The following is a 25498-nucleotide window of genomic DNA, read 5'->3' as shown; positions in this document are numbered from 1 at the left end:
AGACTGGTATTTGATGATGCATTTTAGTGTAGATTCCCTCCCTCATAGAAAAAGGATACAACCCTATGCACCTCTTCGAGTTCGTATTTGAGACAGATTTTTCCTTGGAGAGGAAAGATTTGCAGTTTGTTAGGGGAGCTTCCTCTACAGGTAGATCAATGGAAACATTGTGAATGGCAAAGATATTGACCACTCCTTGAGCGAGTAAGAAACTCTTGTGGGAGGGTCACTCTTTAAAGGTTTGGTTCTTGAGGTCACTGAACCGAGCAGATTTAAAGCAACTCCAAGCAGCCTTAAAGCAGCATTTATTTTTAGGCAAGTGTAGCAACAAGTAAGCAGTGTTCCTGGTTTTGCCTTATGGGCTGCTTGCTTTCACATTTGGGTAGGAAGGGCTCTATTGGTTAAAATGCTGATGAACTTGTTTCTTATTATCTCTTCAAAGAACACTTGTGATTTTGGTTTTGATCCTTTCAGTTACATTACACTGTTTTTGGACAGGATAAAACATGTTCTTTTGTTAGCAGAAGTTAGGTTGAGAGTTCATGGATATTTGGGTAGTTACCTTTGCAAGATAATTGTACAGTTCATTTCTGAATAAAAATGAAAATTAATGAGCTGCCTTAGTACTCTTGGAGTGAAAGTCAACCTGCTCTAAGCTTTGACCCGACAGAAGGGAAAGGAGTGTATTTGTCAAGCTTCTGTTATTGCAGGCAGCAGATGCAAACTAGGTCAGTAACTGCAGGTTGTTCACCTTGTTTTTGTTACGAGCATGTAAAATTTTAAATGTATTCTTGTTGTCTTGTCTACATATTTTTTTCTGGAGGAGTTGTTTTTTGCTTCATCTGATAGTCATAGGCTGGTTTACAGTCAGCCAATGTAGAAAATGCTACTGGACATTCTTACAGCATATTCTTAGTTTAAGGCTGTTGGTGTAGTCCAGCATGGTATTCTGAGCGCCTTATGGCAGTAGTAGTTACACTGCCTGTATAGCTCTATCCAAGATTATGTGCATCTGGATTACACAGGCAGCATGGTTTGTCTAAGCACAGGTATTGTGTTGGGTGGACTGTTTGTTCTTCATTGCTGATAATGTAATGTTGATAATGTTCTGTTGGCCCAAATTGCACATTAATTGTTTCAGTATTGCAGTTTAAGGATGAACTGCTTCTCATTTTGAGTGGTCATCTATGGTTTGATATTCTGCCATTTAAATCTATACTTAAAATTCTTTAATGTTTTGCACTGTGAAATGTTTCCTTAAACCTGTAAAAAGCCAAACAAACATGTTTATATATAGATAGATGGGGGAAAAAGAAAAGGCGGGATTAAAGTAAGTACTTTCAGTGATTCCTCCCTTGTGATACTGTAGTTTCTCTGCATTTATCAGTGTGACTTCCCTGGGCAGCAGTTCAATATAGGGAACCCTGCTTGATGCTGTGGGTGTGAGTCATTAGTGTGAACAGCATGATGTGAATATTGGCTGTTGTGTGGCTGATCCGGTTCAACAGCTTTAAAGCGTTTTGGATGCTGTGGTAATACACTGCTGCACATCACACTGTACTGGTGATTTGAATCTTTCTTTTATTATTTTCCATTTGTGAATTTGAATGTATGTAACTTAAAGGAGATAGTGTGTTATAGTCACTGTTTATTTCCATAGGCAGCTGAATGAGCTTTTTAACTTTTAAGATAAACTGGACACAAGTTATTGTCTGGTTAAAGGGAAAAGATCAAAGAGCACTTAAAACAGTATCTGAAACTGCCTTCAAATGTGTAAAATACATGCCTAAGTACAAAAGCTTTGTATTCAGAACTAATTTTATAAAAGGAGGTTTTAGTTTATTTTCAACTTCTGATAAGCTTAGTTTGTAATCTGGGACTGATAAAGTCTGTAAGTGATAGCTACTGATTTGAAAGGCCAGAAAAGCTCGAGGCAGTATTTTTAAAAACTTATTTCTTAATTGGTATGTCAGCTTTATTGAACTAATAGGCTGAATAAATAGGACTGAAGGAGCTAATTCAGGTAAAATCTGGTTTAACTTTCTAGAAACGGTAATTTCAAGTGTTTCTGTGAATGACTTTGTCATTTCAGTGGTTTAGTTGTCTTTAAAACATAAGCAAAGAAGTGTTTTGTATACTTAATTGAGATGGATCTAATTGACCAGCCTTTTAGCTACTCATAGGTTAAACTTGAAGCATAAACATATTTAAATCAGAAGAATTTAGTAGTTGCTTGGTAGTTCAGATTCAAAAAGAATCCTTACCATCTTTTCAGATGTCTTCACTTATGGAACAACTGTTTTTTTGGTGGAGATCTGTTCCTGGTCTGTCAAAGTCTATGTATAAAAGGATGGTGTCAGCTGCAGATCTCTAGATGTGGAAGATGTATTTTCATAGAGCTGCACAAGTTATTGCAAACTGCAAAAAGCAGAAGACATGACCTTTCTGGCAGTGAAAGGAGGGATGACATTGCCACCTGGAACCTTGCCAACCAAATAGCAAACTCACTCACTACTGATCAAAAGCAAACTTTCAGGATTGCTACTCTGAAGGCTTGCCATATTTTTGAAAGGATACTGCTACGCAGTTTTATATGAACATGCTTCCATAATTGTGCATGTGCTTGTTCCTGCTTCCTAGTGCTTCTATTTACAGTACTTCTGTTGGAGCATGTTACAGATGCGCAATGGTTTCTACGGATTCTGCACGCACCTGTGTATACTGTAATCTGTTGACTGAAATGCACAGGGAATTTCTCTGGACTACTGTGGACAGTCATCATACCTTGGAATTGCGATTGTTTCTGTAATAGGTGATTTCTGCTTGCATCGCCTGCAAAACAATTTACTATGCACCAAGGGTAAATGAGTGCAGCAATGCTGTGAGTAGCTGCTGACTGACAGTGGTGTGTATTTGCAGAGAAACAAGTGATGTGTCAGTGAAACACTGTGAAGGGAAAGCTTGTCTAAAGAGTGAAATCACGTGGAGAAAGCTGTGAGCTTTTTGAGCAACTTGTGAAAATGTTTCAACTGTTAGGAATGCAGTCAGGGATGGCTTGATGTATTTGGGACTGGGAGATAATTCTTGGTAATAATCTGTGCGTTGGCAAATGCTTGTGTACAAATTTATCAGGAATTTACCTATTGGAGGAAAAAGGTCTTTATCAGTGTCAGTGTACAGAAGTTATTTTAGTAAGATTGCAGTAGTAATTTAACATGATTGAAGCAGTAAAATGACCAGATTAGATTTTGGATATGGTCCTCTAAACCTCTACTCTTGGGGCTTCAGTAGCTGTGGAGATGGTTTGATTGGATCTAAAGATTTCGGTACAGTGCCCTTTTCCTAACTTAAAGGGCAGTGCCAGGTTAGGGCCTCAGGTTTGGCTGCTTTTAACAAAGGGTGCTCTGTCAAAGCTGTTCATTTCTGCAGGAGTAGGTGTACCTGCTGAAGCAAGTGAGAAACCATTCCGTTGTGTCTTTGTTTCTGGGCACTTAAAGGGCTTCTTTTTATGCCTCTCATCAGATACCAGTCTGTATCTAATTAACAGTTCTCTTGAGATTATCTGTATGCTGTATCTTCTAGAAATGTTGGACCAAAGTTGGTTTTGTGTATTTATTTTTATGGTATCTGCATATCTCTGTAAAATACTTTGCAAAATGAGTAAATTGCAATCTTCCTGAATTTGTGGGGTGATCATAATGCATCAGTTTCAGATGTCTGTGGCCTAATTTGACTGATGTCAAATTAGTTCCAAGTTTTGTGCATTAGCAAAACTGAATTAGTTGTATGTGATATTTCAGTGCATGGTTTTGGTCAATACGTTTTTGCCTTTGCTGCCTTTTTTTTTTTTTTTTTTTAATTCCCAAATGGCCAATATTTTCAGCAGGTTTTACCACACAAGTATGGTGATGGTGGGTAAGGAGAGAAGGAAACCACGCAGGTTACAGTTTGTGAAGGCAGGCATGGAAAGTGGTAGGTGTGATTGTCTTAGGAACTGCATATTCCTGGATGTTAATCTAAGTGCTGGGCCTCGAGTGCAAACACTGTTCTGAGTTCATGGGGGTAAGGCATTATGAGCATGGCCATGGAAAGAGGAGCTCCTAAGTTTGCCTAACATGGTGACAGACCACTAACACCAAAACTTTGAACTCTACTCTGGTTTCTATTGTACTGTAAGTCATGCTTAGTGCTTGAGTGCAAGGCCTTGCTTTAAACAATAGATAAATCTTCTTTGTCCATGTCCTCCTTCTGTCTGCACTTCTTGCTTGCTGCCTTTTGCTTCTGTTGGGCATTTCTTATAATTAGTTCTTGCTGCTTTGAATTCTTGGATCTGGGAAAGAAGGGTAGCTGCAGTGGGGTATGTACAACAGGTTTTGGGATGGAAGATGTATTTTGGTTTTTGTCCTACTGTATAGAGCCATGTCTGCTAGCTGTCCAAGAGGGAAGGCCACAGATCTCAGCCCTTTTGAGTCCAGATGGAATTACTGGCTTGCAGTCTTCTGAATCTGAGCCTAGTCCTCCAGTCTAGCTCCCTCTAACAGCTGTGTGTGATGGTTTAGTTTGAGCTAGTAGAACACTGTTGGGGGTTTTTTTTTTTTTTCAGGAGTGAAGAAAATGGGTGATGAGATCAGGTGGAACAATGATTTTTGAGGGTCTACACTTGTCCTGTGGTGTGAGCTATATGGTGGAGAGGGGTGGCTTTGGAATGACTGAGAGGACTTTTAAGGCAGGAAGTGTGCAAGGTGTGGGGAACTCCAGCTGTGTTTGAGAGTCTTTGTAGCAGGAGGAATGGAAAACTTGATGTGCTGAGACTGAAGAGAAGACCGAGTTTCAGAGGAACTTGGAACATGAGGGTTTGGATTTACCCTGTAGGTGCTTCTAAACTGTGTTTGACCAGACTGTTCCTCTTTTTCCCCATCCACACTCAAAAGGACAACTGCACTGACCAGAAGTGGGGATTGCTGAAGTGACTTGTTCAAAATGAACAAATTCATTGTCAAGTTTGACTATACATTCAGAATTTAATTCAATATGGTCCAAGGTGCCAAGTGACATTAAAAAACGGTGGGATAATGCAAAGCATGTGTGTGTGTCCACATATCCATATATATGTATGGGTCAACAAGTAAAATTAACACAAAGTAACATTTCCTTGTTAACAGCAGTTTGGAATTAAGCTACGCATCCTCAGATCTCCACCTCTAAAGCAGTGCAGGAATTTGTGTTTTTCCCCCAGCAGTACCAGCAAGGCGGTAAACACATTGGGTTCTCTTGCTGTCATTCTTGGCAAATACCATACTAAGCTCCTAAACTAATTTCAGTGCCTTTATGCTGAATGCCATAGCCTCGAGCCTTTCATTCTGAATAGTGATCTGTGACCTGTGTGTTCCCTCACAGCTGCCTGGCTGACAGTTTTATTAGCTAATAGTGAACCCAGGGTCCAGCTGCATTCTTGGAGAGTTAGACTTAAACTCCAGAGCTATTTCCAGTAAAACAAGAAACACCGTTTTGCTTGTCATCTTGTACATTGTGTGCTTGTCTCACAATACATATGAATTAAGAAAGGAACTCACCTTTAGATTGTAAAGATTCAAGAGTGATTTTTCTGTCTTAAAATACTTGTGGGTTTCTGTAGTACAATAATGTGGGAATTAGATGATTTAAGTACTAAGTATGACATAAATTTTTGCCTGAGTGGCATAACTTAATTTGGATTTTGGATTATCTACTTTCAGAATAATAGTCTTCATTGAGAGCTTTAGTATCTTGCTAGCTTGGACAGAATTTCTGCTTGCCTGTAGATTATTCCTCCTCAACCACCCACAGTTTTGTGCAGTTGACTTAATGCTTGCATTTTTTTAATGTGAAACTTGCTCTTAATTCAGAATAACTTTCAAAATCTTATGAAATAAAATCAAAACATTTTTTTCCCATTGTAATCACTGAGGTCTGAAAAGAAGTACTTTGCCCCCAGATAGTTTGTCTCCAGTGATCTGGTACAATTAGAATATGATGTATTGAATTTTTTAGTTTTACGAGAGCTGCACATTCATATTTGTTAATCAGGGTTTAGCTCTGTACCATGATCTGGCAACTCTTACTACATTGTACAGTCAAATGTGTGAAGTTGGAAGTTCTCTTCCCAGCTTTTTCCTAGTGCCTTGAGCTTGTTTTGTTCTTGTAAAGTGCTTTGAAAGACCATTTTTGGGGAGGGGGGAAAAATATTTACCCTTGTGTATCAAACTAACTTGTAGCTGAACTGTTTTGAAAGTTTGATAATTGCTATTTGTTTCAAATCAATGAAAACTTAAGTGCAAATTAATATATTACAACTTTTCAAATAGTACTATTTTTTTTTTTCCAAGCATGGGAAAACAGTCCATCTTTGGACAGCACTTTCCCTTTGCACTTGACGAGGAGTTAAACTAGGCAAATACTTCTAGTTGAAAGTTGCATTGTTAATTAAGTTCATCTGTTTTGCAAATAATTTCACCATCTACTTGTGTATTAACTTGTGCGTACTTGTGATGATTCACTAAGGTCATGACCTAAATCACTGCAGTCTCAAAAGTCTGACATACCTGTAGTGAATAGTAGCGTATATTTGAAAATGTAAACGTTGCTTTCTTGATCTTAGTCTTGTTTTGATAACAAGTTAGCTTGTTCATTTTTTTCTTTAGGGTTTCAGTTTGACTTCAACTCTCCAAAATCAGTTTACTAACCCTACAGACATCATTTTAGTCTCTGTTAGCTTTGCTAGAATCAAGTTTAATGAAAAGCAGATATATACAGTGTTAAAGTTCAGCATGGGAAAAACTGAAGTTTATACAGAGGCATTACATTCTAATGTAGTCCTAATATAATCAGTTTGATTGGCTTTAAGGTGCTCCTTTTCCTGCATTTTTTCATACAGTGATTTCCATGTATTTCAGTTTTATAGTTCAGATCTATAGAGCAGTTGTCTGTGTACATTTTCTGTACAACGTTGAAGGGCAGATTCAAAATTTGGACTCTCCCTTGTAAGGCTGAGAAACATCCATGATTTCTGATCCCTAAAGCTTGGCTTTGTCAGTTGCTGTAGGAGACATGGCCTCTTAGCTCAGCACTTGAAACCACTTTAACACCCTCTGTCCTCACAGCACAAATCTGATGGAACCATTGCATGGGCTCGCTTTGACTTCTGTACTGCAAGTTGGGCCCTGACTTTCACAAAAACAGCAACAAAACTTAAGCTTTTGAAAAATGCTTCCTAAAAAGTAACAGTTCTGTGCATGTCTTTCCACTCCTCAAAATCTTAACCAGATTGTATTGATACAAAGGGCTCAATTAAAATCTTCACACTTCACTGCTCATCAAAGTTCACATTGAGAACACACATGTATAATCTCTTGAAAATCTTCTGTGCTTTCTCGCTGTGGCTGAAGTTGAATTTGATGGTGATGTGTATACCTTGAAGTGTGTTTCATAGGAGGAAAAACATTGAGGTGCTGTTGAGAATCAGACTATAGGATTTCCTTGGTGGGACAATTGGAGCAGCTGCAGAACACCTAGGGGATGGTCTGTGCACAAGACCAAGTCAGAATGCTGTTCATTATCCCATTGATTCAGATGGAAGAGAAAATAAATAGTAGTTTTCTGGAGATACATCTGTGTTTCTGTTAATTCTGCTGGTGGGCTACGCCTTCAGTTCACGATTCCCACATTTTCTGTAAATGGTCCTTGCTATTGCTGTCTCTTTTCTTGCCCCAAGCCATTGCTCTTTCTCCAATGTGACTGTTGCACACAGCTCCTTGTCCTCCTGCCCTTGCTTCTGTCAGGATCAGTGCAGAATCTAAGCTTGGTAGAACTTAAGCTTCATGTCTCATCTCACCTCTAGTGTTGATGTTGATGATTAGTAAGCATGCTTTCTTGATTGGATAGTAGTGTTATGGATTAATTAAAAGAGAACAGCTAGCAAGATCAACATACAGATAACAGAAGCTTACAAAACAAGGGTGCTATGTCTTTCAGAGTAGTTACTGTATGCGTAGGTTAACTATACTCGCTTTTGGTGGAATGTGGTAGGGATGTCTATAGCACAGCTTGTAAGACTTCAGAATTTGATGCGTTCATTTTTAATATAATCTATTTGAGGGAGTTGAATTAGATTAAAATGTTTGGTAATTTACAGTCTTTCAAAATTAATTTCCCATTCCTGAGATGCTTTGTCTGAAGGCAGGTGTTTTAAAAATAGGGAGAAACTAGATAAGCAAATTTGGATTGAGAAGTGCGAGGTAGTAGGAGAAAGTGGGTTCTTATGGAGGTTTTTCACAGGTGAATGGAAGGAAAGAGACAATATAAGGCTCTGGGTTTGCATAACCACCCTTTTGGAACAGAACATTAACAATGGAGAGATGCTGAAAGTTGGTGATGGGGCTAGGAAGATGGTGAAGGATGCTATATTTCTTAGCAATGAACTAGACTTTGCTAGGACATCTGTGGATTTAGTGTTTTGAATAAATAGGAGCATTTGGCAAAGGAATACAAGATTGTTATGATCCTCAAAACAGGTGGAATGGCTAAAAACTCAAATTGGAGGAAAGAAGTGTTACTATGTGCTGCATGTGTAGTGGTGCTTGGAGTCTGCGTGAAGGAGGGCATGCCAGGTCATTGTTTTTTATTTTACCATTTGCATTCTGTTAAGGAAGGCACTCTAAGGTATAGAATGATTCTCAATGTATATCAGATCGAACCCATGTGTTGTGTAGAATAAAGATGCAGTAATTAAGAAGGTTACTTACCTGTCTGTGAACTAAGCAGGCACTGATGGTCAAGCACATAAACTGATGGCTCTAGCTGGGCAACTTTTGTTATAAATCTTGGACTTAAGTGAGAGGTAACAGGGACTGTAGTTTTGAGACTGAAGCAGAACAGTCATGCAAAAACAGTTCCACCAGTGGATAAAAAACATGTACTAAACCAGTATTTTGTTACTAGATTTATGGAGGCAAGTTATCAACCCAACCAGTTGAAGGTTTCCAGATTTTGAAGTTCTGCTTTATATTGCTACCAAAACCAACTTTAAGTTTGTGACTTTAATACGAAATACTGAAATAATATGAGGGGTTTTATTTAAGCTTGCAGATTTAATACTTTTCTTCTGTTTATACAGCCTCGGCCCTTTGGTGAGTAAAGTGAAGGAGTATCAAGTGGAGACCATTGTAGATACCCTCTGTACAAACATGCTTTCAGATAAAGAACAGTTACGTGACATTTCAAGCATTGGCCTTAAAACTGTGATTGGAGAACTCCCCCCAGCTTCCAGTGGTAAGGCATTTTGTACTCAAGTCTATCTAGTTTTATTGTTTCATTACTAATTAAAAAAATGCAAAAGCTGGATCCTTTAGTGGAAAGGATTCGGTTCATTTAACATTGGAACTAATTTTTGTCAGAGGAAAAATGTATGGCACAAATATCCTTTTAGTTTCTTCTCTGACTGTGTTTCCAGATTTTACTAGTTTAAATCTATTTTTACTGAGGAATTGCATTAATGTGAAAAACAAACTTGCAGTATATGAACTTTGGTATAACAAATTGAGTGTAAAAGCTCTTATTTTAATAGTTGCCTGGTGGAACATTTCTAGGCTGTAGTAATAGCTGAATCTCATCTTGCTTTTTGATTGATAGTATACTATAAAATTGATTATAACTTGAGTATTTTTCTTTAATGATCTGATTTCTTGTCTCAGTTTCTGGTAAGTGTTTTGGAAAGTACCTTGTGTTTCTAACAATTGGCTGCTAAATTACTGAAATGCCTACCTGTAGTTTTAAATGAAGGCAGTCTTTCTTCCAAAAGAGATAGTAATGATGAACAGCTCATCAGTTAATGACATTACTTTTTTATTCAAGTGCTTTTCTGATATCGTAGTGCAGGATATGAATGAGAATAGAGAAGTGATTAAAAAGGCTTTGGAAATGCAGTTTTGAGAGACTGATGTTTCTTAAATGACAAAAAAAAAAAAGCTCTGATTTTAACATCCTTTATTGAAAATCCACATGTAAGTCTTGCTTTTATCAAGCAGTAGCAACGTGCGTAAACTTTAAATAAATAACTAATTTTAAGTAAATCAGTTTAAGCTTTTACTCTTTTGCTTGCCTACACAAAAGAAAAGGAGATTTTTGGGGTGGAGGTAAAGCTTGAACAAAAATGTAGCAAAATCTTTAATTAGTATTCCTAATAAAAAGTCAACCCAGGTGTTATTTCTTGCTCTCAACTGAGACATAGGTGATTGTCTTTTTTTTTTCTTAGCCTCTATGGTAACACATTTGACTGTCCAATTATTATGTTTACTTTTAGTCATATAGTTAAGAGTAAACCATAAATATATATAAACTAGATTTAATATAGGTTGGAATGGAAGTAATTTCACATCAAAATTCCCAAAGTGTGATTAAAAAAACTTCATGCAAATGAAGATAAGTGCTAACCATTGGGTAGCTGTTACCATGACGTGAGTTTCTTCTCTTCCCATAATTACTCCGAACAATGTTAGACAGTTGCGGGAAAGGGAAGCCATGGATTTGTGGTAAAGACATTTTTACTTGAACTTTAAAATACTTTGGGTATACATTTTTTTTTCCCTTTCGGAAATGTTTCAGCAGTATTTCAGGTACTTATTATTTAAGTAGCTTCTTGTGCAAAAGAATTTTATTTTGCTTTTTCGTTATACAGCTGTTCTTTAGAGGTGGCTTTGTCTACTTCTGTGCTGCCCCTTACCTTTTCGTTTATTCCCTTATTTTTAGCCATAGTCCTTTCGTTTATTGCTCTAGATTTGTCTCTTGCCTTCACTTTCCATTGCTTTCTGTTGTACTTACATTATGGGACAATTAAGAAGCCCTCCTTCTTGGTATGTTTCTACATAGATAGTCCTTCAGCTCTAATGCAGAGTGGATGTTAGATTAGCAAACAAACTGGCTGTTCAAGCTTGTTTTGTTGGGGGGGGAAAAGCGTCTTTATGTTGAGATCAGGTTGCTTTTCATAGTCACAAACATGATTTCTGTTGTTGAAAACTGTATTTTTTTTAATTAGGAAGATGCTGAGGTTTTGTTGTACTTTCAGGTTCTGCATTAGCAGCCAATGTTTGCAAAAAGATCACAGGGCGTCTCACTAGTGCTATAGCCAAGCAGGAAGATGTGTCTGTTCAACTGGAGGCACTGGATATCATGGCTGATATGCTGAGCAGGTAAACATCCCCCTTCCAAAATGCTCATGAATGCTGATAAATATTCCTTAAACTTGAACTTGAAATTTCCAAATGTTAAATTTGAATTACGTTAAGCTATGTGAAATAATATGGTAAGGTATTAAGTATAGATGAAACTTCATTTAGAAAAAAAAAAAAGTGAGTATATTGAAGATAAGTTGATTGATCACTTTATTATTTAATCTTCTGAGAACTACAGTTTTAAGCTTATTTTAATGTTTATTGCTTTGAGGGTATATTTTGAAGTAATTTCTTTTTTTAAAAAATTCCAAAAGCTTAAATTTAAAGACTGTATTGAAATCTTTGTTATGTTTTGGGAATATTTAAAGGAATTGTTGTACAGTATATGAACAAAGTTACCTAGATTCAATTGGTTTGAGTTTGTGTTTTGTCTGTTTTAAGGCAAGGAGGACTGCTTGTTAACTTCCATCCTTCAATTCTGACCTGTCTGCTCCCCCAGCTGACTAGCCCCAGACTTGCTGTGAGGAAAAGAACCATCATTGCTCTTGGTCACCTGGTTATGAGTTGTGGCAATATGGTTTTTGTTGACCTCATTGAACATCTGTTGACAGAGCTCTCTAAAAATGATTCCATGTCAACAACTAGGACCTATATACAGTGTATTGCTGCTATCAGTAGGCAAGCAGGTCATAGAATAGGTAAGAAAAATACATAAATTATCTATAAGTTTAAAAGTTTTTTAGAGGAGAGTAATTACTCTGCTAATTTTTTTCTCTTACCAGGTGAATATCTTGAGAAAATAATTCCTTTGGTTGTAAAGTTTTGTAATGTAGATGATGATGAACTACGAGAGTATTGCATTCAAGCCTTTGAATCCTTTGTTAGGAGGTAAGTTATTTTAGGCTTTCTTAAGATCTAATAGTGTGCCATTTGGTTGTAAGCTGTCAAGAGACAGTCTCCTTGGTACAAAATGTTTTTGCAAGCTTTGAGCTGGAACTGTTCCTATAATTCTGTCTTGTAACTTAGCTGTTAAGCAGTGTGTTATGTCTGTACTTCAGAAACTTTTTACTGTGCTGTTGCTACTTATGCAAGGAGGAGGGGGGAAGTAGTCTAATAATATTTGTTGTCCAATAGTGGTGACAAAAAATTGATACTCAACTGATGTCTTGGTTCTCCACAACCTTCTGGTCTAGCAGATCGAGTTATATAGTAGCATTGCCCTTTCTGACCTTCCTTCCTGAGTTTGTGTATTTCAGATGCATTGATGGTACTTGGTTTGGCTAATGTCTCTAAAGTACAGGATGTGGCATGAAGTCTTAGAAATATTTTAATTCTAAAAGTAATTTGACATTGATTGTATTTTTGTATTACACAGATGTCCTAAAGAAGTTTATCCTCATGTATCTACTATTATAAACATTTGTCTTAAATATCTTACCTATGACCCTAATTACAATTATGATGATGAAGATGAAGATGAAAATGCTATGGATGCTGATGGTGGTGATGATGATGATCAAGGTATATTCTCTTTTTGGTTTGGGGGAGAGGAAGAGCTTGTGAACCTGCACCCATCTGAGAAAATGGATATGGATGGTGTTGCTACTAAGTACCAGCATTTGAATTACTTGTCTACTTTTGTATTCAATTTTTGTACTGTTTTAAAACATACCATATGAACTCACTTCTTGGAATAAAAGTATAGGATGCTGTTGTTGGAGATAAATAATTCCAAGGGTGGACGTAAAGTACAAGAGAAATACTTTAAAATGCTTGAAAAGTGGAAAAAGGCAGAAGCATGTAGAATGATATAACTGAAGTGAGAAGAACATCAGTTAATGAATTGAAAATACATATTCAGCATGGGAGAGGCTTCTCACTACTCTCTACTATAATATGTTGTTAGCTAATGCATAAAATCAGAATAGACTGAAAATTGCAAAATACTCTGTATTTTTCTGTAGGATAAAAAATGTTTTAGACTGAAAGGCATAACTTATTGTTAACATGGTTGCGATACCTTGACATATGTAAGCTTTATGAAAACTTGGACACACAAGTAATCTGAACTCAGAGCATACATTCTCATTCATTTAGGAATGAATGAGCTGCATGTTGTTGCTTTAGTGCTTAAAAAGTCAATTCGTATTGCTTATTGTGTATTTTTGTTGTCATTTTGGGGGCAGGTACGGTTTGATTTATTCCTAGAAAGAAACAAACAGAATAACTTGTTGAATCTTGATCGGCTAATAATTGTTGTTGCATTGTTGCTTATGTCATGAATGGAGAGGAATATGGTTTAAATCAGTAGTCAGGCTGTAAGTGTGATGGGAACCGCCTTGTCCTGTTTGCAGCTTAAATTAATACATGTATAAGACTAGTGTGAAAAAAAATGGCAGAGAAAATAATTAGCCTTATCATTTAGGCAGTTTAGAAGGCTTTTTATGTATGGTTTTTAACATAATTCTGAACCTATTTCATTGGCATCCCTTACACAAAGAACTCAAGTGTGTTCTTACTAATTCTGTAAAATAAAACTTGATGCTTTGATTGTCTATACTTGAACATATGCATAATTTATTTTTTCAAGGGAGCGATGATGAATATAGTGATGATGATGACATGAGCTGGAAAGTGAGGCGTGCAGCTGCTAAATGTCTGGATGCTGTGGTTAGCACACGACATGAAATGCTTCCAGAGTTCTACAAAACTGTATCTCCTGCTTTAATAGCCAGATTCAAAGAACGTGAAGAGAATGTTAAAGCAGATGTTTTTCATGCATATCTTTCTCTTTTAAAACAAACTCGACCTGTGCAAAGTTGGCTTTGTGATCCTGATGCAATGGAACAAGGAGAGACACCTTTGACAATGCTTCAGAGTCAGGTTATTTGTCAAGATTTTTATTATCTTTCAGAAGACACACTGAAGTTGTGCCCTGTTCCTAAGGATAATTCTTGAAATATGCCATATCGTACTTTATTCATACAAAGATTTACAGTTTATTACTGCAGTACTAACATAGAGAGCAAGACATGTAAACTGGCCTGGAAAAGTGCAGCAGTCTTGGAAACCAAAATTACCAAATCATGGCAATGTGTTTATCTGACTTCAGTTCTTTACCGCCATTTGTAAAAGTTGCATGTCCTATAAGTTTAGCCAAGTTACCAAAGCTAAACAGTTACTTTGTGGATTCTGTAGTGCAGACGTGAGCTCTAATGATCAAGATAAAACTTGATTTGCTACAACATAATTAATTTGCAGAATAAAAAGGATAGTGCTGAAAAACTTTTTCTAAGTGAATTATTTGGGTGACTTTTCAGTTGTTGCTCTCTCCAGTTATGTTAATGCAAATCTAGTTTTGCTTTGTTTCATCTCACCTCTTAAAGTTACATTACTGTTTTTGTGGATAGCAATTCTTTTGAATCTTCATTTCCCAATGTTTGTAACTTCCCTAGTTCTGTAGAGAAATCAGAAGCAGAGGGGTAGGACACACATCTTTCTTTATATCCCCCCCAGTGATCAAAGATGAAAGAAATGTTGGCTATTGAATCAATTAACAGATGTGTAATGATTACAGGTCCCCAACATAGTTAAAGCCTTGCACAAACAGATGAAGGAGAAAAGTGTGAAGACTCGTCAGTGTTGCTTTAACATGCTGACTGAGCTAGTAAACGTATTACCTGGAGCCCTAACACAACATGTTCCAGTACTTGTACCAGGTATGAGAAACCTATTATTAAGTTAAAGATTTCAAAACTTCGCATCCAATTTACTAATAAATCTTTAAGTTTCGACTGTGCTTTTTGCAAAAGCTTTGAAGTGTTGCTTCTATTTAAAGAAATTGGCAAAATAATCAGCTACTGTGTGGATCCATATAAATATTCTAGTGATGTATTTCCATTAATCTTAAAAACAAGGGCTGGCTCTAAGATTGAGATTTTTTTTTTTCTTCTATATCTGAAAAAAAAAAGTTAATTGGCTTCTTAATTGCAAGATGAAATTACCTTCTTTCTCATCTCAACAGAGCAAAATATTGTCCATATTTTAGTTCTTGGGATCTAAAAAGTTGCATTTTGAAGTAACAAGGAAAAGCAAGTTCTGAAAAGTTAAATGTTCAGAATCCCATTGTAATTAAGAAAATACATCACAAAAAGTGGCCTGTGTCCTCTGTGTAGAGGAAGCTTGAAAACTAATTGATGGAATAAAATGGTGAAAGGAGCTTGGAAACATTCAAGGAAGGCTGGGAGCAGGAAAACATAAATTGATTATAGCTGTCTGCCTTCAGAAATTTGAAAGTGTTCTAACAGAATATAAATACCTAACCTAAAAATACATTTTTCATTTTTTCTTCCAGGAATAATTTTTTCACTGAATGACAAATCAAGTTCTTCTAATCTGAAGATAGATGCTTTGTCCTGTTTGTATGTGATCCTCTGCAATCATTCTCCCCAAGTCTTTCATCCTCATGTTCAAGCGTTGGTACCTCCAGTTGTAGCTTGTGTTGGAGACCCGTTTTACAAGATAACTTCAGAGGCGCTTTTGGTTACCCAACAACTTGTGAAAGTCATTCGTCCTTTAGACCAGCCTTCTTCCTTTGATGCTACTCCTTACATCAAAGATTTGTTTACTTGTACAATCAAGAGATTAAAGGCTGCTGACATTGATCAGGAGGTGAAAGAAAGGGCAATATCTTGCATGGGTCAGATAATTTGTAGCCTTGGTGACAGCCTAGGCACAGACCTGCCTAGTACGCTTCAGATCTTCTTAGAGAGACTGAAGAATGAGATCACTCGGTTAACTACAGTGAAGGCCATGACATTGATTGCTGGTTCTCCTTTGAAGATAGATTTGAGACCTATACTTGGGGAAGGAGTTCCTATTCTTGCTTCTTTTTTGAGAAAGAACCAGCGAGCTTTGAAACTGGGCACTCTTTCTGCTCTAGATATTTTAATTAAGAATTACAGTGACAGCTTGACAGCTGCCATGATTGATGCTGTCCTGGATGAGCTTCCACCTCTGATTAGTGAAAGTGATATGCATGTATCACAGATGGCCATCAGTTTTCTGACAACACTGGCTAAAGTATATCCTTCCTCCCTATCAAAGATTAGTGGGTCCATTCTCAATGAACTTATTGGGCTGGTGAGGTCGCCTCTACTTCAGGGTGGAGCACTTAGTGCCATGCTAGAATTTTTCCAAGCTTTGGTTGTGACTGGTACAAATAATTTAGGCTATATGGATTTACTGCGCATGTTAACGGGTCCAGTGTACTCACAGAGCACAGCACTTACTCACAAGCAGTCTTACTATTCCATTGCCAAATGTGTTGCTGCCCTTACTCGAGCCTGCCCTAAGGAAGGACCAGCTGTTGTAGGTCAGTTCATTCAAGATGTCAAGAACTCAAGGTCCACGGATTCCATTCGGCTTTTGGCTTTGCTTTCTCTTGGGGAAGTTGGGCATCACATTGACTTAAGTGGACAAATTGAGCTGAAGTCTGTAATACTAGAAGCATTCTCTTCTCCTAGTGAAGAAGTCAAATCGGCGGCATCTTACGCGTTAGGCAGTATTAGCGTTGGCAATCTTCCTGAGTATCTGCCATTTGTCTTACAAGAAATAACCAGTCAACCTAAGAGGCAATACCTTCTTCTTCATTCCCTGAAAGAAATAATTAGCTCTGCATCAGTGATTGGTCTCAAACCATATGTTGAGAACATCTGGGCCTTACTCCTGAAACACTGCGAATGTGCAGAAGAGGGTACAAGGAATGTTGTTGCTGAATGCTTGGGCAAGCTTACGTTAATAGACCCAGAGACTCTGCTTCCACGTCTCAAGGGATACTTGGCATCAGGTGAGTAGTAGTAACTCATGTACACACTGTAGCAAATGGCCTTATGGTACCTATTAATAAATTGATCTAGTTTTGCAAATTATTTGCTTAAGTTTTGCAATACTCTTCAAGTCTGCATTTTCTGTGGCAGATATTGTTAAATGTTTATTACAAATATTATGGTCTCTTTTCCCCTGTTTAAAATGGAACGCAAGAATATCTGTGGAAAAAACGTATTGCATTGCTAGCAGTAAGTAACGTTTCTTCTTTAGTGTTCTTAAGAGTATTAGAAGTTTAAAAAGTATGGAATTGAACATGACAAATTCTGTAGTTGTAGTGTTTTAATGTTATATATTTACACTTTTGTTTCATGTTAGGGTCCTCATACGCTCGAAGTTCGGTGGTTACTGCTGTCAAGTTCACTATTTCTGATCATCCACAACCCATAGACCCACTCTTGAAGAACTGCATAGGTAGGTTCTTTACTTTAGTGACAGCTTCTATGTTTTCAAGTAATAGAATTGCACTTAAGAATTGTTTGTTGTGTTTTCAGAAAAAAATATGTTGCAGGTACTAGAATTAGCTGCTAATGGTAACTGTTGGAACAGTAATGGGAATGTTTCCATATTAGCTAACTATTTCTATTCTGGTTTGTTTGATTTCTGAGCAGTAAAAGTGTGATAAAAAGGGTATGTATTGAAGCTGTGATGGGCAAAGAATATAAGGAGCTAGGGCTTTTAGGAAGACTGTACCCAAAAGCTGGTTTCCTTTCCCATGCTCTTACCAAATTGTATCAGTTTGATGTAGTAAGGTACTGTCTTTACCCAGAAGGGTGGTCTTGGAAATACCTGACATTCAGTCATTTAAAGTATGCATGCACATGTGAATTCTGAGTATTACCAGATGGCAAATTGTAAATTTAGGTCCTCAGGATTCTATAATGCTCTGTGTTCTGAAAGTTATTGGAAGTGTGTATATTTTAACAGAGATAAGGTAATCGGAGCTTTCAGTATAACTTCAGTATGATGAAGAGCTTTGTAATGCTGTGTTTTTTTGATCTTTTTTCATTTGTATGACAGAGTATTGTAGATTTGTTTAATATGCTATGGTGAATGTTTTATAGTGTCTTGATTACAGGTTTAAAGAACTGTAAAAATTGTGTATACTGCTAAAACTAACGGGTGAAAAAGATTAATCTTTGAAAACATACAGTTTTGTAGAGAGCAAGGTTTTTATTTATGGGGAAGTGGTGTCAGTTCCTATGTGTTATTTTCATTGCTAAGCTTAACATTTTTTAATAATATGTTAAACAATTGACAATGCTTGGATGTTTTTTGTCCTACTGTCCCTCCCACTGAAGCAGCTTTGCCTCTTTGGTTTCTGGAAATACTTATTGATTATCCAGTCAAAAAGCTATTGCTATCTAGTACTTAAAAAATCTCAGTCATCTTTAGTTTTGTTACTCATGTTGTTGTCGGGTTTTTTTTCTGTGTAGAAATCACTTTGATTTTTACACCCTTTTGTATTTCTCCTTTTAAAAATTACTCTTCTTGGAAGTTGCTAGTAAAATTTCACAGACTTTGGGGAAAAAATGATCTATTCTTGCAGTTATTTATTTTAACAAGGCTGTGTTTTATAGAACATTCTAAATGAAACATTCTAAATTGAAAATGCCCAGATAGTGTGGTGGGGTGGGATGAGAGAGGTGTTGCTACATTAATATATACTGAATGGGCTTACCTTCTGGTAATTTGGAAATTCTCAATATATGTCAATTTTAGGGGTTAAAAATCAACATATTGATAGTTTCCTTAAGAATTGTTCTCTAATTCTTGAACTGTAGAATTTAAATGGATTTTCTAATGTGTATTCTGAGAGACTTTAACAGAGAGAAGGAAAGATTGTGTTAAATCTAATTTTCATTAATTTACATGCTATACCTTTAAAACCAGTTCAAATATCATTAAGTGATAGCTATTGATTTTGGTGGTGGTTTTTTACTTCTGTTTGTCTGAAATGCTCTATATCTCAGTTATATACTTCTGATATGATTATAATTAAATAAATTTATTTGTGTAATCATGCTAAAATAGCAGGTATTGATCTGCGTTACATCAAAATAAGTCCTGCACTAAATATGTCTTTTTGAAAGGTTAAAACTAAGCACAGGTATTTTTAAAATAACAAATGAAAAAGATCCTCATAGATTGACTTATTTCTGTACGTGATTGCAGGTGATTTTCTGAAAACATTGGAGGACCCAGATCTCAATGTCAGGAGAGTAGCCCTAGTGACATTTAATTCAGCTGCACACAATAAACCGTCATTAATAAGGGACCTCTTAGATACTGTGCTTCCTCATCTTTACAATGAAACAAAAGTCAGAAAGGAATTAATCAGAGAGGTATGTTAACTAAGAAGAACAACGCTAAATGTAAGCAGATTCTTTGTTTTTCTAAATATATTACTACTTAACTCTTGTTTTTTATTCACTGACAGGTGGAAATGGGACCATTTAAGCATACAGTTGATGATGGGTTGGACATAAGGAAAGCAGCTTTTGAGTGCATGTATACTCTTTTGGATAGCTGTTTGGATAGACTAGATATATTCGAATTCTTAAACCATGTTGAAGATGGCCTGAAGGATCACTATGATATTAAGGTTAGCTGTCATTTTTTTCTGTGTAAGCAGTGACTTAGTCAAAATATTTTAAATAGTGACTAGACTGAAATGGTAAAAATATATTGCTTCATGTGCTTAAGAACTTCACTGTATTTCCCATTTTCATTAAAGTGTTGCTGTTAAAAAGGTTGCACAGCATTGTAGGAAATACCTCTCCATATATGTACTGAGCATAACTTTTGAATTGTTTTTCTCTCAACCTAGATGCTAACCTTTTTAATGTTGGTGAGATTGTCTACCCTTTGTCCAAGTGCAGTGCTGCAGAGGTTGGATAGGCTTGTTGAACCTTTGCGTGCTACATGTACAACTAAGGTATTGTTTTACACTTAAAACTTCTCTAAGTTAATTATTTTGTGTTGTCTTATAAAAGTATAAGTGAACTTGTGTATATTGAATACTTCTGAGAATCTAGGTGTATTGCTGGAGCATCTCCTGAGTGACAGTTCATAAGCTGCAATAGGGCAATATTTATATGTTGGCCCTAATATATGTATTAAATTTCTTTAAATTACAAATGGAAGAGCAGACTTGTTAGCTTCTTTTTAAAAATCCTTTGTTTCTTTGATGCCATTTCTTTTATTCTTTAAAAATCTGACTGCCACTTGGGCAACTTGCAAGTCTCATTTCATTATAAATAGTGAAACTGGAATACTGAGAGTTTTTCTGACTTTTAATGATTACGTTGTTGCAGACAAGCATTTGGGTGATGAAGGATGGAGGCAGTGTAAAGTGGTCCTGTTTTTGTTGGTTTTTTTTTTTTCGTTTGGTTTGGTTTTCCTTTCTTCATTTATATTACAGGATTCTTGGGTCTTGGCCCAGTTAGTCATCTTCCATTCCAGCTCTTGTCTTGATCCACCTGCGTGCTCTGACAGTCATTTAATGCGTGATTTACCTTGCTTGATTTACCTTGCTTTTCCATTACTGTAATCTGTTATATTTCACATCAAGAAATTTGACTGCTTTTAATGACAATTTATGTTTGTATCACTGAAACATCTTTGAGAATTATAACAGAAGGTTAAGCAGTTATTCTAATGAAGGTCAACTTCTTAAAAATTTCTGTTCTCTGGAAGCACTGCAATAATACAATTTTAATGTTGTTTACTGACCTTACTAGCTAGAGGTTGGCTGCTATAATTACTTTGATTTCATAATCGACTTGGTAGCTTACAACCTTTTTCTGCTTACCTTGCACTGTTCAAGTTTCAGTCTTATTTGTAACTGCTGGTAAAAAGTCTACTAAAAAGTAGATGTTTGGAAGGGGGGGGTTGCCTTTTTTTTTTTTTTTTAGGAGCTGAGGCCGTTTTGAAAGCTGTGCAGAGTGGTAGTATGGAAGGAAATGGGTCTTTGTAAGATAGATATTTTTTTTTTCTTTTTAAAGTGTTTGTAGAGGGAGGGTTAAGCAGAAGTTTCAAACATATTTTCATTATTTTCCCTAGGTAAAGGCAAACTCGGTGAAACAGGAGTTTGAAAAGCAAGATGAACTGAAACGGTCTGCTATGAGGGCAGTAGCAGCGCTTCTAACCATTCCAGAGGCAGAGAAGAGTCCATTAATGAGTGAATTTCAGTCACAGATAAGCTCTAACCCTGAGCTGGCAGCCATCTTTGAAAGTATCCAAAAAGATTCATCATCCACTAACTTGGAATCAATGGACACTAGTTAGATGTTTGTCCAAAACGGGGACCATTATGTTGAACCATATGATGCACTGAATTGACAGGTTATGAGTAAGAAACAGAAAAAGTATCTAATCTACACATTGTTCCACTTTATTTACCTTTATGGAGACAGTTGGCTTTTCCCATTGTTGCTTTTCTAGCATTTATTCCAGAAATGTATTTCCATAATCCAGAGTTTGTTAACCACTCTTGTTTTAGTGGATTTGGCCACATTTGGAAATTAAAAAGTTGACGCATGGTGTATGGAAATAGGTTCCAACATCCATTTGCCCTGTAATGTTTAGGATTAAAATGTCAAAATTTTGTGACCATGATTTTTTTTTTTCTTTTATTCACTCTTTCTACTTGTAAACAAAAAAGGGGTGGGGTGGGGGGTGGGAATCAAGCATCCAAGTGCACCATGTTTTTGTATAACTTTTTATTCTTTTTTGTTTCAGCTTCATAAATTGGTTTGGCTGGCAGATGAATTCTGTGTAAGACGTATTATATTAAAGAGAGGGTCTGGGCATAGTTCAAAAAAAGCAGACATAAATGTCATTTTTAAAGTTGTGGGGATTAGAAAACAAGTATCCCTGTTGTGCACACTAATTTTGCATGAGCAAGTTTACAAATATATATTGTCTGTAAAACAGCATGTGCAGTTTATCTGTAATGCAAGTTAAATAAGTTCTACTGTATCAGTGCAGTTTTCAGGTATTTTGACATACAGAACATTCATACAGGAAGGGACGAACAAAGGCTGGTTGTCTTAACCTGGCTTTTTAAAATGCCAGTGGTATGACCCTGCAGATGTTATTACAGTAAATATGACAACTCCTGCAGTTTTCATGGTTTTCCATACTCAAAGGCTGGATCCCCTGGAATTGAGGTGGACAAACCTGAAGATCGGAGGGAAGTAGGATGACATGGAGGTAAAATAAGCAGAGAACAACAATAGCTGCTAAGTGGCTGCTGAGCTCTGGATTCAACTTTGATTTTGTTATGAAAGTATGAAAGGAGGTTTCGTCAGTGGCTTCTACCTCCTATTCTTCATCCAACAGCTTTTGTTAAGGCACTAATATACAGTGTTAACTAGGCAAGTATTGCCAGACCATCATTTTATACCTGTCAAAATGTTTTCTGGCATGTGGAACCACCAGTAGATTGCAGTGCTGCAAGAGTCATACAGTATTCTGGCGAGACAGGAAACGGAACGGTCTTAAGACTGGAGGGAGGTAGAAAGTAAACAGATACAAGACAAAAAATCTGCTGTGAATGTGCTGAGGATATGAATATGCTAAGTGGATGAGACGGTGACAGCCAGCAGTCTCGCAGTGAACTGGATTTGGGAATTTAGTAGCAAAAATGGGGAAACAGTGCCTCAAATTGAGACTTGTCATTACCTGGTTAATGCAATTGCAGTTGTCTTTTTTTTTTTTTTTTTTTTTTTTTTTTTTTTTTTAGTCAGATCTGAATTTGATTTTTCTCTAGTTAACTGGTACTTTTTAGGTAGTTTGATATTTTGGAAGCCTGTTACATGGATATGTGGCATAAGCTGCTACGTGACTAAACAAACCTGCATTTTTATGACCTCAGAGACAGTTAGTTTCCTGTGAGCATTGGGCTTCGGGGCAAATTCTTCACCTTAAACACTTGCAGCTTGGGAAAAGCAGGGGGAGATATTGGTGCATTTTACTTTAATAAAAGGACCTGAAAGAAGAGATCTATGAGCTCATTCAGTAGTAACAATTTTAATGCTGTAGAAAATTTTGAAATTGTAGCTTTCTCTGTCTCCAAAGTCTTCATACTAATGTAACAATTGTCTTCTAGAAGTAGAAATAAATGAGATTAAACATACCAACATATCTAAATGTCATGAAAAAGAATGGGATGACTCTAGCAAGAAACCATATGGTAGAAAAAGCACTGTAAATTAGGTGCATTTTATCTTGCTGTACAACTCATCTACTTCAATTACAGCAATATACAGGCCTCCTAATTAAGAATCTGTTGTGCTAATTAGTTGTCAAACTAATCTTAGAACTTTTGTGTTAAGTTTTCAGAATGCATTAAAATATTTTATAGACCTAAAGCTAGGTGTGAGAATGGTATGATAAACATGAAATGTGAGGCTAAAATATGTAAATGGAGTAGGCGACAGCGGTAAGTAAACAGAATACTTGCATTTGTAGTTGAGAGATTTGTGTGTGTTTATGTACTACCATAACGCCTAATGTGGGGGATGCAAATAATCTTCACTTTGTTTTACAGTGCGTTACAGAGGAGCAAGCTTAAAGTCAGAAGAGAAGGTTGAGCTATATTACACAGTAAATGCTTTCTTGCAAGAGATTAATTTGCACTGTGACCACTGAGGAAGCCGGTGGGAACATAAGAATTAGGTCTTCCCTGTAAACTACAGAAATTCTGCATGTGTGGTTCATGCCGAGTGGTGGTTGGTTACTTTGGCAACGCAGGAAGACAGGCTCGTAAAGGTTGTAACTGCACCATGATTGCTGAAATTATTTATTAGTTTTACAAAATCTAACCAGGTTAGGTGTTCAAATTCCACTGACTTTCACTGGATCGCTTGATGGAGAGGGGTTGGTTTTGTTTTCCTTACTGGGGTAGATTTGGTGTATTTATGCTTTTATTGCAATTAGGTTCAGGTAATTCTGTTAAAGATGATGTCAGGAATACCCGTAGTTGTTCTTTAAATGCTAAATATCTGAAACTGTAATACAACATTACTCTCACTAAAACAAAATCAAGAGTTCTGAAAGGCTGCTCTTAAAGATTTTTGGTATGATTAGAACCTTCTCTGGTGTTTTTCATCAGGCAATTGAGACCAATTAAGAAGCTTGCACATAATACAGAAACGGTCGGCTAGTCCTTGCATTGTAGATTCTTGCCTTTAAATATTTTTGTATCTCAGAAGTACTTAGTGCTCTGATTTTTCCATGAAAAATCTTGCCATCCTTGCAAGGGAGGTGTTTTCTAAAATTATAAACTGAAAACTACAGGTACGTTAGGAATGCTGCACTTCAATCATGTAAATGGATTTTTTTTTTAAAATACAATTTTCCTTCAAAATGTTGCATCTAATATAGCAGTTGACAAAATAAAAAGAGCTGAACTACTTCCAAATGGTATTTTTATGAGGTGAACAAAGCAGTACATATGCCTGTAAGCAGCATTGCTTCTCTCGAATGAGGGATTATCTTAACATTTAATCAACTCAAATTAGAAATATTAAATATCTGCTACTATTGTATTTGGCTTAACAGATATACTCAGTAGTGATGCTAGGAACGAGTTCACCCTGCTCTGGTGGACTGGTTAGTAGTAGTGATTTAGCAACTGTTCTCACATTTACTGGTACTTCCCCTTCCTCGCCTCCCCTCGAGATGACTTTAAAAGCAAAGTAGCATGTGGCCTTGGAAGTGTGTGGGGTTTTTTTTTTTGGTTTTGTTTTGTTAATCCTGATCATGCTGACTGAAATGACACCTGTTTCTGCCAAATACCAAACAGTTAAGCCTGCAGGATCTGAGTTTTATTGCCCTGTTGCTCTAAACTTCAGATAAAAAGTACTTTTTTGTTGTTACTGTTCTTAAAACTAATTCTGGAGAAATGAAAAATACCAGGCAGTTTATTACTTTCTTTTTGTCCTTGTTTCCTCCTTGCTATGAGGTGGAAAGCTTTGCTTGCTGCAGTGTTGTATGTGAACAGGCAGGCGTGACAGCGAGCGTTGCCCCCCTGCTCTACAAGAGCTCTTCAGTACAGAGCTACAGCTCTTATGCCAAAACTGAACTTTTTCATCAGTATCCATTTATATTTTTTCATTGTGTCTGAGCTTGGGGGAGGAGAAGGAAATCTGAGTTCTTGAGAATAATGAAGTAAATTAATCTTCCATGACCGGTGTTGGTCAAGCGGGGGGTGGTTTTCTGCAAGAGGTGCTTTTGTGAGGATCCGGCAATTTTGTCTTGGTAGGGAGTTTGACTTCTTCAGATTTGTTTCCACCCCATGAGGCTTTAATGTTTCCACATAATCTTTGATAAGGAGAAACTGCCTTCAGAAAGGTCATCCATCCCCCAAAACAAACAAAAGGGTTTCTGTTGACTTTAGT

General features: G+C 36.7%; 1 protein-coding gene across 1 annotated transcript in view; it reads left to right on the top strand.

Moving 5' to 3' along the window:
* CAND1 (cullin associated and neddylation dissociated 1) overlaps positions 1-21738 on the top strand; it is a 24326-nt gene extending 2588 nt beyond the window's left edge. The window contains exons 2-14 of the mRNA XM_009646401.2: positions 9152-9306; positions 11099-11222; positions 11646-11902; positions 11987-12092; positions 12580-12725; positions 13795-14087; positions 14782-14923; positions 15559-17052; positions 17409-17504; positions 19266-19435; positions 19531-19695; positions 19921-20028; positions 21156-21738. Of these exons, the coding sequence (XP_009644696.1) occupies positions 9152-9306; positions 11099-11222; positions 11646-11902; positions 11987-12092; positions 12580-12725; positions 13795-14087; positions 14782-14923; positions 15559-17052; positions 17409-17504; positions 19266-19435; positions 19531-19695; positions 19921-20028; positions 21156-21380 (3481 nt within the window). The 3' untranslated portion in view covers positions 21381-21738. The remainder of the gene's footprint in view (positions 1-9151; positions 9307-11098; positions 11223-11645; positions 11903-11986; positions 12093-12579; positions 12726-13794; positions 14088-14781; positions 14924-15558; positions 17053-17408; positions 17505-19265; positions 19436-19530; positions 19696-19920; positions 20029-21155) is intronic.
* The last annotated feature ends 3760 nt before the right edge of the window (positions 21739-25498 follow it).

This window comes from Egretta garzetta, unplaced genomic scaffold (genome assembly GCF_000687185.1).
Source record: "Egretta garzetta isolate BGI_Z169 unplaced genomic scaffold, ASM68718v1 scaffold679, whole genome shotgun sequence".
NCBI classification, from domain to species: Eukaryota; Metazoa; Chordata; class Aves; order Pelecaniformes; family Ardeidae; genus Egretta; species Egretta garzetta.
Note: the sequence above shows the minus strand (reverse complement) of the source record. Positions and strands in the feature narration are given on the sequence as shown.